Source organism: Theropithecus gelada, chromosome 7b (genome assembly GCF_003255815.1).
Source record: "Theropithecus gelada isolate Dixy chromosome 7b, Tgel_1.0, whole genome shotgun sequence".
Classification (NCBI taxonomy): Eukaryota; Metazoa; Chordata; class Mammalia; order Primates; family Cercopithecidae; genus Theropithecus; species Theropithecus gelada.
The window spans coordinates 106,142,533-106,155,266 of NC_037675.1; the positions used below are offsets into that span (position 1 = coordinate 106,142,533).

Sequence of the window (12,734 nt, forward strand, 5' to 3'; positions counted from 1 at the left end):
TGGGAAACAGCCACCCCCTTCTGCTCCGGGGCCAGCGGCCTGTCCTCGGGGTCACTGCTATTTCTGCCAAAGGGGAGAGGTAATTATAGCCCGGCTGCTGCCAGCTGGCCCGGCTTTGCAATCCAGCAGAGAGAGCTGGAGACGGAACGAAGGCCACAACAGACCCGGCCCTGCCGGCGGGCGGTGGCGCCTCCAGACCAGAGCCCTCGGGAAGGAGGCCTGGGCAGGCCTGGCCCGTTCACCTGTGTGCCCTACAGTTCTGCCTGAGGCTCAGCTCTCAAGAGCCTGGGAGGGGTGCTGCCAGCCAAGAGGGTCCAGGACCTCACTGGACTGTGCCCCACAGGGAGAGCCTGAAGAGCCTGTTTCTGTCCCTCAGGGAGCCAGGAGGGAGCCAGGTGAGTTCCAGCCCCAGGGAGAGGGGGCTCACTTCCCGCTTGGGTGTGAAGCTGCCAGAGCAGAGATTGCCAAGGGCAGGCGCAGGTGGGGAATCTGCCCCAGTTGGGCAGCAGGTGCGGGCAGAGACTGGGCAAGAGCACACATCGATGACCCTGAGTGACCTGGACAAGCTCCAGGGTGGCCACCCTCCCCTCTTCTCCTGGGACTGATGGTTTCCCTAAAATGGAGACAGTCCCAGGCCAGCCCCGTGTCCCCACTGAGGCCAGGCCGCCCCTGGGGGAAGCAGTGAACGTGGCCAATTCAAACGTAGCAGCAGGGCTGTGGGTCTCCAGCCACACAGAAGCCTCCAAAGGGTACCTGATGTTGAGTGAAACAGCCTGGGCAGGCGGAGAAGGGGCTGCACTCTTAGGGGAATGCAGGGAGCAGTGTCAGGCACGAACCCAGCCAGCCTTCCGAGAAGGGCCTTCGTGGGGGGCTTCCTCCGAGGGCAAGTCTACGCAGGCCCAGCCCAGCAGGAATGGGTTCGTTACTCCAGTAACTGGAGCCTAGTTCTCAGCATTTGGGAATCCCTGAGAACTGGCTCTTTTCTGAGCCAAGTCAGAAGGAATCCCTGTCCTGCCCTGTGTGGCCATAGGACTCCCACCTAGCACTGGATGCCATTTCTTGGGCACCTACTGAGCTTTTGCAGTGCCCTGGACAGTTGGCAAACAACCCCCATTCCACATATGGGAGGGAGGGCCTGGGAGGTCCCTGCTTTGTCTGTCCAGGGCTCTCGAGGCCTAGGGTGGCCCCTGCACCCAGCAGGTGAGCAGCCGTCACCCGGTGGTGCTGCCACCCTGAGCCCTAAGTGCACCTCCGATGTGAAGGCCCATCTAGGCACGGAGAGGGGCCTCAGGGGGCCACCAGGCAGCTCCTGCTCCTGTTCCTACCTGGTAGGGCCTGCAGGCACCTGAGCAAGCCTAGCTGGCCGTCAGCCCAGCCAGGGGCCTCCCCACAAGTTCTCCCTCTTACTTAAGTCGAGAACCCATGTTGTCTGGGGAGCTGACAGCATGGTTCCAGTGGTGAGCATTGGGCTGGGAGCCACAGCTTTTCCCAGGAGCCCAGCTGCCCCGCCTGGCCGTGCTCTGCCTCCGCCCTGCAGAGGAAAGGCCAGCAAGGCGGTGTCCACGGTCCCAGTCCTCTTCCACTAGGAGAAGGCACAGCCTGCATCTGCAGCCCCAGGGCCACTGGGTTAGGCCTGTGGCCAAACTACCAAGGTGCCGGGAGACTGAGGAGGCCCAGCTCCACCTGGGGCCACCAAGCCCTTGGTTGACGGCCTCCCCATGGACCGGGCTATCCCAAGAGCAGCAAGGGCCCCCAGGGCCGCTGAGGCCACTGCTCTGTGTCACCGTAATGGAAACTTCTCAGCTGGTTGTGAGCTGCAACAGCTCTGGTTCACACCCTGCGACAGCAAGGCTCTGACCGCCAGTGGATCTCAGGGCCGGTCAGGCGGGTGAGCCACCCCAGAGGTACAGCACCAGCAGGAGCCCAGGTGGGCAGGGGCAGAGAGAGAGAAAGAGAGAGAGACAGCGTGTGTGTGTATGTGTGTGTGTGTGTGTGTAAGTGGTGGGGTTGGGGGCTGTGAGTCTCCAGCTTCTCCCAGGAAGGTCTCTGGCTTCCCAGGAGCCTGGCCACCTGTCTCTAGCCCCCAGGTGAGTTGCCCTGGGGGAGGCTGCACTTGCAGGGAGCCTGCACTTACAGGGAGGCAGGAAGCCCAGCCTCGGCCTGCGCTTGCTCAGGCCCCAGGACCCTCTGCCCTGAAGGCTGTGAGGCTGCCGTGTGAATGGGCGCAGTGCCATGTGAGGGGTGAGCCAGGAGTGTGGGGCCGCATGCTCAGAGCCGAGGAAGAGCCCTCCCCGTGTGGGGTGGGTGGTGTTGGGATTTCTCACGAGCCAGCTGCTGCATGGGGGACCCTGCCCACCCCGAGGAACCCTCAGGGAGGACAGAGAAACATCAGGAGGTGGGCTGTGGGTGAAAGGGCGGGCGGTGTGGGGCAGGCAGAGGCAGCAGCCTGGGAGGAGGCGGGAAGCCGGTGGGTGGCGTCCTGGAGGACGGGACAGGAGCGGGAGGGAGCAGCAGTGGCTGGGCCCCAGAGCCTGGTGTTTTCCAAGCCACTGAACCAGGCGAGAACCACTGGCCGGCCCCCATGCCCCACTGCAGGCTGATCTCGAGGCGGGGGGGACTCAGCGCTGCCAGGGCCGCTGGGCTCCGTCAGTGCCCTCATGTCTCTCAACAGCTTCAAGATGAGGTGGGGTCTTTGGGGTACTGGGCTAGACCCCCAAAGACTGCTGGAGGGTCACAGCCCAGACCAAGGTCCTGAGCCTCGGCCCTCACGGCCCCACCTCCCACCAGCAGCACGGGTGGGTCACGCCCACAACTGGGAGCTCCGGGCCCTGACTCCAGCCTCTGTCCCAACCCAAGCTCTGAAATCTGGCAGGCTGTTCTCCCTTTCTGGGCCTCAGTTTCCCCTCCCCCAGGAAGCTTGGTGCCCTCTCTCAGTAGAGGAGCTGGTAGGAACCCCCCAGCCCCCCAGCACCAAGGGAGGCACCATGGGGGTCCTGTGCCCAGAGTGGGGGTAGAGTCCCCTCGGGTGGACACACCCTCCCCAGCCGCGGGCCTAGCAGGACACTTGCAGGTCCAGGCTCTGAAGCTATTTTCTGCCCTTTATCTCCCATCTGTCACGAGGCCTCCAGTTACACACTGTCCCTGCCAGAGGCCCCGGGCCTCCCCGCCCCCACCTGCTGAGCGTGCCAGAGCCACTCCTCCCCTGCTTCCGGTGGGGAAAATGAGGCCCAGGGAGGTCACACCACTTACCCAAGGTCACAGAGCCAAAGAAGGACAGAGCCCCAGACTTGAGCCGGGCCTCCCTTCCAGAAGGGGAAGCATGAAGCCCAGTTAGGGAGGGGACGACAGGGCTCAGGGAGGCTGCCCGGGAGCAGAGCGTGGCCCAGGGGAAGGCGCATCTCTGGAGAGGGCCCCAGGGATCCTGGAGGGGAGGTGTCATCCCATAGGAAGTCCTGACTGTTCAGACACGGCCAGAGCTACCTGAGCTCTGTTCCTGGGCACATCCCCTCCCCGAGTGATGCCAACAGTGGCTGATGGCACAGAGCACAGGCATGGTGCGGACTCAAGTCTGTGCACTGACTCCCACCCTCACGCAAGCCCGCAGAGGCTGCTGCTCTCCTCACCCCCATTTCACAGCTGAGCAGACCAGGGCCCAGGCAGATTAGGAGACTTGCCTAAGGTCACACGTGGTCACACAAGGTGCTCCGGAGCCCGCACCCGAAGAGGGGGAGGTGCTGTCCCATAGGAAGTCCTGATTGTCCACACTCAGCAGAGCTCTGTTCCCCAGAAGGCAAAGTCACATCCTCTCCAAGTTATGCTGCTCAATGACAGACGGTTAATGCCACAGCCAGGCACCCTCACAAACACATTGCCCACGCATGCACATTCACATACTCACACTCTACACAAACACACACACATTCACCCACGCATATGCAGATATGTTCACACACATGCACATGGGCACATGCATGGACACCCACACATGCACTCACACACACATGCACATTCATATGCATGCACACAAATACAAGTACACATATGCACACACAGACACACAGATACCCCACACGTGCACACTCACACCCTCTGACACACGTGCTCGCTCTCACACTTGCACACTCACACGTGCACATTCACACATGCATATGCACTCCATTGCATGCAAACACACTTGCACACTCAGGGACATACTCACACATGTGCACACACACATTGTGGTCCCACCATCCCTTGGACAGACCTCAGGCCAGGGAGGGCTGAATAGCGAGAGCTGCTGGCAGAAGCTGGGGGAGACTTCGTCCAGCCCTGCATCCCGGCGTGACTCCGTTGGCCCAAGCCTCTCCAGGCCTGTTTCCTCATGAGGGGTGAACCTGGCTGGGCCCCCTGGAAGGCTGCTGCAGGGCCGTCTGGCGAGGGGGCTGTGGCCCTGGGCACACCAGCCAGCCCCAGGCTGTGCAGTCCCAGGAGATGGCCCCGGATACACAAGCCTCCTTCCGCCAGGCAGTGGAGAGCCCAGGCTCTGGGTCCAAGAGGTCACTGGGGGCTCTGCTCCACCCCCAACCCCACCCCTGGGCTTTAGCAGAGTTTCTGTCCCACCCAGGGTGGAAACTGAGTCAAGGGTATCCAGAGAGCCCTTCCAGCCCCAGCCCTGCTATGGACAGGCGGTCAAGGTTGCCCTTGGGGCATGCCAGGCAGCATCCCCAAAACACCAGGACAGGCCTGGCACTCTGCGGCTTCCCTAACCCTGGGGATCACGCAGAGCCCACATTCCAGGTGACCTGGCCCCAGGAGACGGAGCCCCAGCTCGGCTGGGCCTGCGAGCACAACCTCTCCCATGTCCACTCTCTGAGAGCAGGTCCTGAAGATAAGCCACCCCTCCCTGCCACCCCGCTGGACGGCCGGCTCCTGCCACAACCCTATTTGCAATAAAAACCTGATCCTGCGATAGCAGAAAATTGCTGTCTTTTGAAATAATTGAACCCATCCAGACAGCATCCTCCCAGACGTCATTAACAGGGCACTCTGCTTGTCTGCAGTATTTATGCCTGCTCGGGGACGCGGTCGTGGCCACCCTGTTGTCTCCTGTACAGGACGGCACCCAGCTGCTGGAGTCACTGGGTCTCCACCCAAACCAGCTCCTCCCACAGGCTTGCCCTGCACCTCTGAGGCACCCACCCCTTTGGGGGACCCTTGGAGGAGTTGTCCTTGAGGACCATGTAGGCCCCTCACTCTCGCCCTCCCCCTTCTCAGCCCTTGGGGGCAGGGTCCTTGGAGGACCAACGGGAGCCAGGGAAGCACCTCAGGAAATGCAAACACCTGCGCTGTGAGGGGCAGGGGCCGCAGTGCCCTCCAAGGACCCCAGAGCAGAGGCGAACCTGGGGTGGGGTGAAGGGCAGCAAGAGGCCCCCACACTGCCCTCTATCCAGCTAGGAGCAGGGCCGGGAGGACCTGGCCTGGTATCAGCTCCCAGGGAAGCCCCAGCCCCCTCTGGCCTCAGTTTCCCCACCTACAGCGAGAGAGGCAGGCTCATCACTCCCAGAGCCCTTGAAAGACAGACACTCGGTGCCAGCTCACCTGTATGGATGCCCGGTAGGCTCTGCACCCCTCTGTAGGGAGGAGGAGTGCCCAAAAGTCAAGAACCCCGCCAAGGCTGTGAGAGAAAATCCACACTTGCTCCACCGGTGAGCAAGAATGAGAGCAAAGCCTTCACCGCCATAGACACAGGGGCGGAGGCAAGGAGGCGCCATTCACAGCCAGGAAGCAACCAGCTCAACAGAGGAGGGCGCAGAGAGACAGAGATAGAAGTAGAGAGAGAGACAGAATCAGAGAGAGGCAGGGAGACTAAGAGATGGAGACAGAGACAGAGACATAGAAAGACAGAGACAGAATCAGAGAGAGGCAGGGGAACAGACAGATGGAGACAGAGAGATAGAGACACATAATCGGGGGGAGGGCAGAGAGAGACACAGAGAGAGAGTATGAGCCGTGCTGAGGGGTGGGCCCCCAGGAGCCCAGGGGCATCCCACCAGCACCAGCCCAAAAAGGTGGCATGACCATCTGGGAAGCCTTTCTGTGGGCCCAGCCTCAGAGCCCTGACAATTCCCAGTCCCCAGCCCCAGGACCTCCCACTACCAAAAGGAGACAAAGCGAAGATGTTTCCTACAGCCTTGTCCATGGCCTCCAATCACTGCAAATGACAATACTAAAATGCAAACTTCCTGAATACCCGATCATCGAGGGCGACTTTCAATGATGGGACCTCGGCCCCGTGGAATACTATGCGGCCCAGTGGAATATTATGCAGCCATTAAAGATGACAATTACGAAGACTGTGGCAGCAAAGGAAATTGCTTTCGATGGCATTTCTGAACGAGCAGGCAGCAGGATTTATCTGTGCTGGGGACACCACTGAGGGAAAGGGCTGTCTACTCGTCAGCGTGGCCGGCCGCAGGCGCGGGCAGCCAGCCTGGCTTCCGGGGAGGAATTTTCTGCTCTTACTTTCATTCCTCTGAGTGCCACTTGTGCAGTAAATAATAAATAACGTCTTTGCTTATCTTAGGACCATGTTCCAGTAAATGAGGACTGCAGCCTTGAGCCCTGACTCCCGGCCAGAGACACGACATCAGACCAGAAAGAATGAGGAGGCCGCGTGGGGCCCACGGGCATGCAGGGCAGAGAGGGTAAGGCGGGCCACTGGGACGCAGGTTCTGCAAGCTGGCCTTCCACTGGGGGCTGGAGGGGGCAGGGAGCAGACAAAGGAGAAAAGGCCATCCTCTGCCCCAGGAATCAAGGGGTGATGGGAGGAGGGCAGGGGGATCACTGAGGGCTGGAGGGAGCCGTCGGGGGCAATGGGTGCCTAAAAGGGTTTGGTCTGGCAGATGGGGTTGGAGGCCCCCAGGTGGGGCACACCGCTTGACAGAGGAAGTGGGAGTCATGGAGGGCTGTGGAAGAGGCAGCCCGGGGAGGAGGGTATTGGAGGAAAGAAGAGGGTGGAGAGAGGAAGACAGGTCAAGACTGTCACCAAGGGTCAGTGTTAGGGTTAGGGGCCCAGACCTCAGACCCCGAGGCTCCATCCAGCCTCTGAGGCACTGCCAGGCTGGGACAGGCCACAGGCACAGCAGGAGCTGGGCCAGACTCAGCATGGACAGACCTCACGCCCTCGAGGGGCAGCCTCGCCAGATGCCAACCAGCTGACTGTGTGCAGCGAGCAATGCCCCAGCCAGGAACAACCTCAGAGCTGGCCCGGCTCCCAGGGCGCCCCAGTCCCAGTTGTCACCATGTCACAGACAAGGATGCTGAGGTTCACAGCAGCCTGAAACTCCTGCTCCATCTTCCAAACTCAGGCTGGGCCCGTACACGTGAGCAGACCTGCACAGAAGGGCCCAGGTAGGCGAACGGGCAGGAGCTGCCCCTGTCTGCAGCATGTGAGGCTCGGCCCCAGGGAAAAGGAGGCCGAGGCCACCAACCAGCCCTCCTCACAGCCCTGGCCCGGCCCCTGCCCCATGGAGCTTGCAAACTCTGGCCTCTTAGCCAGAGCCCCTCTGCCAATGCAGCCCCCTCCCCCTGTGCACATCCCGGGGACCCTGAATCCGAGCCTGAATCCGTGACAGCAGGCAGAGGAAGAGAGGCTCAGTGGGGCCTTGCGTGAAGAGACAGGGGCAGGAGGGGCTCCTGTCTTGCCTGGGCCCCTGAGGCTGAGTCTGGCTGCCCGGCAGTGCCTGTCCAGGAGCTGCCCCTCACCCCACAGGAAGTGACAGGCCCAGCATCACACACCAGCCAGGACAGGGTACAGGTTCCAGGACGGTGCTGCTGGGCCCCACACGGCTCAGACCTGGGTCCCCGTCGGCCTCCTGCCGGGGACTCACCGGTCTGCTTTTCGCCCCTGTCCCAGGAGGACAAGAAGTGCCCCCCCTCCATCCTGAAAAGGAGCCGGCCGGAGCATCACCGCCCAGGGGCCGAGCCCCAGAGGACCTCGAGGCATGTGCGGTTCCAAGAGCCCCCAGCGGTGACCGTCCACTGTAAGAGGGCACCCGCAGCAAGCGGCTGGAGAGGATGGGGTTGGGCAGAGGGAGGCGGGGACTCCGGCCACACCCACCCAGCTCTGGCAGGGCCCAGGACATGGGGGACCATGGCCGCCTGTCTTCAGTGGCAGAACCCCTGGGCCCGTGGGGTCACCTGGACACACAGTCCTGGTCCGTCAAACGGCAACTGGAGGAAAACGTGACGGCGGCTTCTCGAATGACCGTCCTCTTGAGGAAGCGTCAGGACCTGGCTGGGCCTGGATCTCTAACCCATGAATAGTCTCAGGGGTCCTTCGGGGGTGCAGGTTGAGGCGAGAGGGCAGGGACACCCGATGGACTGAGGCAAGTACCTCCCAGCCGACTCTCCGTTCTCCTTCCCAGACATTGCTGACAGGAACACCACGGCCACTGTCAGGGGTGAGTTCCGAGCCCACATGCCTGTACCCCACTGCCCCCTCCTTCGGTGCACCCACCCTCACTCCCTCCCCAAGGGAGGTGTCACAGGGCCAGGGCCTCTGAGGAGTCCCCAGTGGGGGGCTCTTGTTGCAAGGAGGCCCCACGAGGCTAGGGAGGGGCCATGGGCAGGGATAGGGCGGAATCTCCCCATCCCTTCCCCACCAGCCCCAGTCCTCCAGGGAAGGGTGGGGCTGGCTGGCGCTGACCCTGCCTGCCCTCTGGCCGCAGTGCCCGGCAGGCCCAGGCCACACAGCGGCTCCCTGCTCCTGCGGCTGTGCGTGTGCGTCCTTCTCCTGCTGGCCCTGGGCCTGTACTGCGGCCGGGCCAAGCCCATGGCAACGGCACTGGAGGACCTGCGGGCCCGGCTCCTCAGCCTTGTCCTGCACCTGCAGCACGCGGCCCTCACCTGCTGGCACGGCCTCCTGCGGCTCTGATGGGCAGGACGGACGGGGCTTCCCGGACAGCTCAAGCACTCCGGGGGCTCTGAGACAGCCTGAGCCCTGGCCCTGCTGCTTGGTGAATCACGAGGGCCAAGAAGGGCTGCTGCCTGGGGGCTGACTGGGAAAAGTGGGACCCCATGGCATGAGACTGGACATGGGGGGCACAGCGGGCGGCCCTGCCACACTAGTCAGCACAGCCCTCCTGTCTCCTGTGTTGGGTCCATGTGAGATTTATTAGAAAGAGGATTCGACTGCTAACAGTTGGGGCTCCCTAGGTTCACCCAAAGGCCCCTCCCTTGTCCCAGCAGGAAGTCCTGCTGCTGCTAGGGCCCGGCCCGGCCATTGCCGTGTGCACCCGCTTGAGGAGGGGGGCACGCTGCCTGTGTTCGAGGGGCTGCTCAGAGGAGGCAAACCCAGCCTTTTGCAATTAGGGCCTGTGGAGAACCCAGACCTCGAAACCCCACAGGAAGGGTTTGGTTGTCAAGGTGGGTCCCTCTGATGTGAGGTGCCATCCTCTGAGCCCAGGTCTGACCCCCTACTCAGTCCCATGAGTCTGGAGAGGCCCCAGGGGAGGACCCCTCATCGGGGGCAGCTTCAGGTGTAGAAGCTGAGGGGACAGCAAGGGGCCCAGACACCCCCGGCCTTCAGAACAGCCATCTGTGCCCAGCTCTGCAGGCCGGGGGCACCCAGCCGAGCCCAGGGCCAGCCAGTGCCACCCACCAGCTGGGGCCTGTAGGTCCTGGAGATCATCTGTGGTTGTGGCTTTGTCACCAGATTGCAGAGCTGAAGGGAGCCCTGTGGGTGACAAACACTAGGGGCCCCTCCAGACCCTACGTGGGGGGAGGGCTGAACAAAGCAGGGAGGCCTACGGTTAGGGACCAGGCAGAACTGCCCAGGAGAGACACAGGGACAATCAGACCAGGGTCCTCGAGGCTCGCCTGAGAGGGAAGGGCACGGCTGACGACCTGTCTGGTGGTTCCTCTCTGTCCCGCCACTTAACTGGGAGACACTGCTCTATTAAAACACACCGTGGCTTCCTTCCGTCTTGGTGTTTTTATAGAAACAAGAGAAACCGGCCGGGCGCAGTGGCTCACGCCTGTAATCCCAGCACTTTGGGAGGCCGAGGCGGGCGGATCACAAGGTCAGGAGATCGAGACCACAGTGAAACCCCGTCTCTACTAAAAATACAAAAAACTAGCCGGGCACGGTGGCAGGCGCCTGTAGTCCCAGCTACTCGGGAGGCTGAGGCAGGAGAATGGCGTGAACCCGGGAGGCGGAGCTTGCAGTGAGCCGAGATCGCGCCACTGCACTACAGCCTAGGGGACAGAGAGAGACTCCGTCTCAAAAAAAAAAAAAAAAAGAAAAAGAAACAAGAGAAACCAGAACTGATTTGCTAAGGAATCGGCCTCAGTGGCCAGAGTGGATGTCCTGGGCCCCTGGAACCTCCCCGTCTCCTGCAGGCCTGGGAGTGGATGTGTCCACTAGGGCAGGGGGTTAACCAAGCCCCCAGGTCTTGAGGGATGCCCGGCTGGCTCCCTTCACCCTGCAGTCAGGGTGTATACCCACAACTCCAGGTGCCAGGGAACAGGCGCAGTGGTCTCCAGGGTCGCTTTCAGCTTTGGAATCCAGGGAGCCCAGAGTTGTGGTTGGAGGCAACAAAAAGGGCTGTTTCCAGAAGTGGCCCAGAAGGGACCATGGTGGGGGCTCCCCCGGGAACCCTCCAGCATCATGCTCTCCCCACAGTCACCACAGCCCCACCTACCCAGGCCCAGCCCAGCCCACCCCACCCAGGGAGGAGGATGGGCAGATTCCTGCCCCATATTCTGGATGCAGAAGCAGCGGCTACTAGAGGTTGGGTCTCAGGGCAGTCATAGACCCAGGCTCAGCCCTCTCTCTGTGTGCTTGGGCCACCCCTCCAGCCGTGGTTCTGATGGGGGATGCCGCCCAGGCCGATCTCCCCCAGCTGCAGCTGCCTGTCCACTGCAAAGGCAACACAAGGACATGCCTGGCTTTGCGGGGTCCTATGCTATGATCTCAGGTGCTCAACAAATATTGCTCAAAGATGGGCACCACACCCCCAAGAAATCCTTCAAAATTGATCCTCCCACCTGGGGAAGCAGCACAAGAAGCAGTGAGACTCGAAGCCAGTAGAAAATGTACAGAGAGGACAGCAGAACCTTGGGAAGGCCATCTTCCAATTCCTAAAAGCTTCGGACACAAAAGGCCCAAAGCCCGAGGGCACTGCGTGTGACCCACACATTCCAGACAGTTAAAACCACGAGCCAGGCCGGCTGACCGCGGAGAGGGCAGAGAGAACCCCACACACTCCTCATGCCTGCTGGAGACTCAGGCGCTTTTGTTTTTATTCTGACTCTGAGGGGTAGACACATGTAAGCTTAAGGGTCTTTACTTTCAGTTTAGCCAGAGTGGAATTAGAACAGAGATATCCATTATCAGACAGCCAGGAGAGAAGCAAAGGCATCTCAGAAGCAACTTGGCGGACCCGCCTCAGGAACCCCGGGTCATGCCTGTACTTCCCACCTTCCTTCCTGGGGAGAGGCCCAGCCCCCTAAGGGACCCTGGAGAACCCACAACCAGGGCGCCCAGCCCCTGCCCAGCACAATTCAGGCCCAGCTGCCCCTTCCCAGGGTGATGTGTCTGGGCTCCGGGGACAACCCAGTCCGGGGTGGGTCTGTGTCTGCATGTAGCTAAGGATTTCTGTCACCCTGGCTGTGGGGCTGTTCCAGCTCCTGGGATCCAGCAGTGCAGCCCCGAGGACAGACCCAACCGGAGCCAACCCTCAGGTTCCAGAACCACCCCTGCCTCCTGCCCCTCCTTCTGGGGCCCTAGATGGCTCTGGCCTGGATCAGGGCTGGGCAGAGGGTGAGGCAGGAGCCACCCCACCTTCTGCTGGGGACACAGACAAGGAGCTCTCCGGGCTGGAAAGAGTCCCCTGTTCAGTGGGTCAGGGCTGGCAGGGGAGACAGGGAAGCCCATCAGCTTAGGGGGCCTCAGATTCTGTCCAAACCCCTTCCCTCAAGGACCTGGCTGCCAGCTGGAAACTCAGCTGGGCCCCAAGGCCACAGCCCCCTTGAGCTTCCAGAGCCTCGATCCCCCGGCCTTGACGTCCCCAATGGGAACCTGCCTTCGCCACAGTGTGACTGGTCACCTGCCAGCCTCACTCGCGGGACCCAGGGTGATGCCCCCACCGGGACCCTCCATGTGGACCCAGGCACGTGGCCTCCAGGAGGCTGGTGCCCAGCCACCCAGAGACACCAGCCAGCTGCTGATGGTGGACGGGGTGGGTCACCAACACAGGGAGCTAGGGGCTCGAGTCTCCCTGGGAGGGTGGGCGCAGCAGCAGGGAGCACTCGGCAGCACTCAAGCCAAGAAAGAGACAGCCGCTCATCGAGCCCTGGGTGAGGAGGCCCCCGCCCCTGGAATGAGTCCTGTAGAGGTGGACCCTGGGTTCTCCTGAGGGGTAGGGTCCACAGCCAAGCAGCCCCCTATCCTGGGGTCCCAGGTTCACATCCCAGCTCCTCCACTTGCCTCTGTGGGGCCTCAGCACACAGACTCTGCAGAATGGGAAGGCGTTCCCTCCTCTCTCAGGTGGATGCTGGATGTGGGAGCCCATGGGAGGGGCAGAGGGGCTGTCCACACAGCACCCACGGCTCCCATCACGCACACAATGCTCACACACATATGCACACACACGGGCATGCACACGCTCACATGCAACACACGCACATTCACATGCGGTTCCTCACGCACATGCCATGCACACTGTGCAGACACACCTGCCCAGGCACCCAGG

At 61.9% G+C, this 12,734-nt stretch overlaps 1 protein-coding gene across 2 annotated transcripts; it reads left to right on the forward strand.

The window, feature by feature from the left end:
• The first annotated feature begins 75 nt into the window (after positions 1–75).
• Positions 76–9,961, forward strand: C7BH14orf180 (chromosome 7b C14orf180 homolog). Of its 2 annotated transcripts, none has more exons than XM_025392466.1 (5): positions 76–395; positions 6,563–6,683; positions 7,895–8,021; positions 8,406–8,441; positions 8,709–9,961. In XM_025392466.1, exons 2-5 carry the CDS (start codon positions 6,579–6,581, stop codon positions 8,912–8,914), a joined length of 474 nt encoding a protein of 157 aa, XP_025248251.1. In that variant the 5' UTR covers positions 76–395; positions 6,563–6,578; the 3' UTR covers positions 8,915–9,961. The 2 variants fall into 2 exon arrangements, with proteins under 2 accessions (XP_025248251.1, XP_025248252.1); XM_025392467.1 differs by lacking the exon at positions 76–395 and adding an exon at positions 1,449–1,927.
• Positions 9,962–12,734: the final 2,773 nt, after the last annotated feature.

Coding starts and splice junctions, on each gene's coding strand:
- C7BH14orf180 (XM_025392466.1), top strand. CDS start 6,579: ATGAGGACTGCAGCCTTGAGCCCTGACTCCCGGCCAGAGACACGACAT. Junction 8,022..8,405: donor CCCAGCGGTGACCGTCCACT/GTAAGAGGGCAC, acceptor TCTCCTTCCCAG/ACATTGCTGACAGGAACACC. Junction 8,442..8,708: donor CACCACGGCCACTGTCAGGG/GTGAGTTCCGAG, acceptor CTCTGGCCGCAG/TGCCCGGCAGGCCCAGGCCA.